At 33.0% G+C, this 3295-nt stretch overlaps 1 protein-coding gene across 1 annotated transcript; it reads left to right on the plus strand.

Moving 5' to 3' along the window:
* Positions 1–953: 953 nt before the first annotated feature.
* On the plus strand, positions 954–1825 carry LOC133324731 (apolipoprotein D-like). Its single transcript, XM_061533570.1, has 4 exons — positions 954–964; positions 1026–1271; positions 1424–1605; positions 1674–1825. The coding sequence occupies exons 1-4, from the start codon at positions 954–956 to the stop codon at positions 1823–1825; spliced, it is 591 nt and encodes a 196-aa protein (XP_061389554.1).
* The last annotated feature ends 1470 nt before the right edge of the window (positions 1826–3295 follow it).

The raw sequence follows: 3295 nt of genomic DNA on the forward strand, positions 1-3295 counted from the left end.
TCAGGATTTCTGCATTTTATGCATACAATTCATAAAACATAAAATACTGGTTTCTCGTCAAAGAGAAAGTGTGAACAAGAAACAATACTTTGTTGTTTTATTTTTCTTTTTTAAATTTAATTTTTTCATCGTTATGTGCTGACTCGTTTTTTCTAATTTACCTAGATCATATACTATGTTAAACATTCGCTTGGTCTTATTGTTCGTATCAACACTTGTTTGATATATTGTATTTAGCATTTATATCGAAATAATTTGGAAAATACATATGCGAATTTTGTAACATCAATGCAGAGGTCGGTAAGTATCTGAAATAAGGAAGTAATGGAATGCATCAAAATAATTTGGAAAATACATATGCGAATTTTGTAACACCAATGCAGAGGTACTCTTATGGAAATAAGGAAACAATGGAATAAAGGAAACAATAGAATATTTATTAGGGCGCTATTACGGGTTTAAAAATGCATAGTCATCACTAGAAAAATTGGCGACCAAGTCAAAAAATGAGCCTTAGTTTTTAAAATTTCATAACAATTATTTACCAATATTGGTGTTCGAAAACACATCTACATGTAATCAACTTCACTGATAAGAACAATATAAGTGGTCACTGTTTACAATGCTTGCCCCTCCCTCAAAGCTAGACACACGGTGAGAAAGTCAATAAAAAAACACTTACAACGAAAATAAAAACAATAACACTACAAAATCGATAAACAAAAGATAATAATTTCTTAATGAATCAATAAAATGTGAGTGTGTGTGTGTACGTCTGTGTTTTAAGTGTTTGCGACTTTGCAATTAAAAATGAAAAAAAACAAATACTTTAATTTTAGAACCCCATAGAAAATCAATATAAAAAACGATGATCATATAAGAAAGTTTGCTTATATTGCTCGAAAATTTCAGAGAAATCGGTCGTAGAAGAAGTTTCGCATAAAGGAATCGCCATGTATAAACAGTAAGCAAGGAGTGAAACAAGGATTTTGGTAATTGATCTCTAAATTGTGTTTTTGTTGCAGATCTACTATTCTAATCATATTGGGTGCCATACTTGCTGGCACTTCTGCTCAAGTTATTTATTCCGGTCCATGTCCAGAAAATATTCAAACTGTAGATAGTTTGGATTTAGAAAAATATTTAGGTTCATGGTATGAATATGGTAAATATCCGGTGTATTTTGAAAATGAGGGTAAATGTGTAACGGCGAAATATACCCTAAATGCTGATGGCACGGTTAGAGTGCAAAATAGTTTGGTGAATGAGAAGTAAGTGAAGATACATATTTTTTTTTAATAATTTTAATTCTGTTATTTAAAAGCAGTATTTAGTTTTGATATATATTTATTTTTTTGGGAATTATTTTATTTATTGCGAATTATTTAATTTATAAAAAAAAATATATTTTCTATTTTTCCAGCTCCAATATCTATGAAGATATTATTGGTTCCGCCACCATAGTTTCACCTGGAAAATTATTTGTCAAATTTCCCGTATCGCCAGCCTATAATGTAACCACAAATTATTGGATTTTGGATACAGATTATGATAATTATGCCACGGTCTACTCCTGTACACCTTTAAATAATAACTCGCATTCAAGTAAGTTTTTAATTTTAGATTTAAAGGGATCGAAGAAATCGAATGACGTTTATTAATTAATTTCTTAGCCATTGTTTGGATTTTAACCCGTGCCCAAATACCCAGTGCCACCGTGATTGATAAGGCAGCCAGTGCTTTGAAAAAGAACAACGTGTCCTTGTTGCCTTTGAAAATTACCAATCAAATTTCTTGTGATGATGTTAAACAACAGCCGCAATAAATAAGACGAATTGGAATGTAGAGAAGTGTCCCATTTTGAAAACGGGGATTTCAGCAAGTTAAAAATTATATAAAGATTTGAAACCAATAAAATAATAGAACACATTTATAATGAATAAAATTGTATTTGGTTTATTTTCCTTATGGTGAAATGGGATACATTAAAAAAATAATAAAATAAAATATTTTGAGGGAAGGTCTTGACCGATTACATTAATCTTAGTTCATACGATAGGTATATAGGTACATAATAACGTGTAAAAATGTGGAAAGGATTGGATTATTAGTTTTTGAGTTATCGTGGCCGCCTTTCATAAAATCACGGTTTCGAGAAAAACACTTATTAAAATTGAGAATCACTTTTGCTTCCCTTGATGCTTACCTAATAAATAGGATATATATCTTAAAAAGTTGTTCACTTGCAATTTTAAAGGAACATTATTGAATTAAATAAAAAATTAATTAAATTTTTAGAAATCGAGAATGGTTGGGGAATGGGTGTCCCCTTAATTGATATGAAATTTTGCACAGTCTACCGAAGTAAGTGTAGAATAACAAGTGATAAGTTTTGAAATCGAAATCGGTTCAGATTTAGATCTATTTCCCATATACATTTTCGTCCAATTTCATTCAAATCGTGCTACGTAGATCCGATCCCACCGAGACATAGAATTTAGAATGTCATGTGTTCGACCACATCCGACGTTTTTCCTTTCCTTATTGGTAAATTTAAAAATGCTTTAATTATACGATTCCCGACTACGGGGTGTCGGACTAATTGTTACGGGGTGGGGCGTGTCCACAGTTGGCGGATATTGAATTTATAGCCAAATAATTTGGCTTGGAATCTAAATAAGCAGTCGTGGACAGTCATCGGTTATAGAAAATCCTATGATCCACGACACGAAATTGGTGCCCATAAGTAACAAATTTCTAAGGTATTGGTCACCTCCTTCCTACAGTGACCTCTATAACGCTGAGGTCTCAGTTAGTCAGGGTACTGACTGCATTCGAACAGACATTTGTCGACACCTGGCAGCTTCAACAAGTTATTCAGACTTAGCTGCCAAGTTCTTACCATTGTAGGAGGCTATGCCATGGTTGACCTCAAATTCAAACAGAAAAAAGACTGTCGTGGAATCTTCAGAAAACCTCCTCCTATTAAAAACGAAAGTTATAGCCATTTTATTGGTGTGGCTGCGGTGACGTTCTTAGTCTCGATCTCGACAAGTGCAGCATCAATAATAAAATTTAACCTCCTTTGCCTGCTCAATGGACTATTCTTTAACCCCTTTCAACCCCATTACTCTCGTTAACATAAACGCAAGCCTGGAGAGACATATAGACCTATTTGTGAGGAAACCGGTTCCTTTCGTCTTACTTATGAGCGTATCGAGACCAATCTCTAGAATGGATACCACTGTGTTCAACACAAGGCTGATTTAAGTCACTCCTGTAAAACAAGTTGATG

This window comes from Musca vetustissima, unplaced genomic scaffold, assembly GCF_032173495.1.
Source record: "Musca vetustissima isolate MV318-11 ecotype Yass unplaced genomic scaffold, APGP_CSIRO_Mvet_v1 utg20051, whole genome shotgun sequence".
NCBI lineage: Eukaryota > Metazoa > Arthropoda > Insecta > Diptera > Muscidae > Musca > Musca vetustissima.

What these genes read in the sequence shown, in the direction of transcription:
- LOC133324731 (XM_061533570.1), top strand. An exon ending in AATAGTTTGGTGAATGAGAA is followed by an intron (nt 1,272 to 1,423) that starts GTAAGTGAAGAT and finishes CTATTTTTCCAG; the next exon opens with CTCCAATATCTATGAAGATA. An exon ending in AAATAATAACTCGCATTCAA is followed by an intron (nt 1,606 to 1,673) that starts GTAAGTTTTTAA and finishes TTAATTTCTTAG; the next exon opens with CCATTGTTTGGATTTTAACC.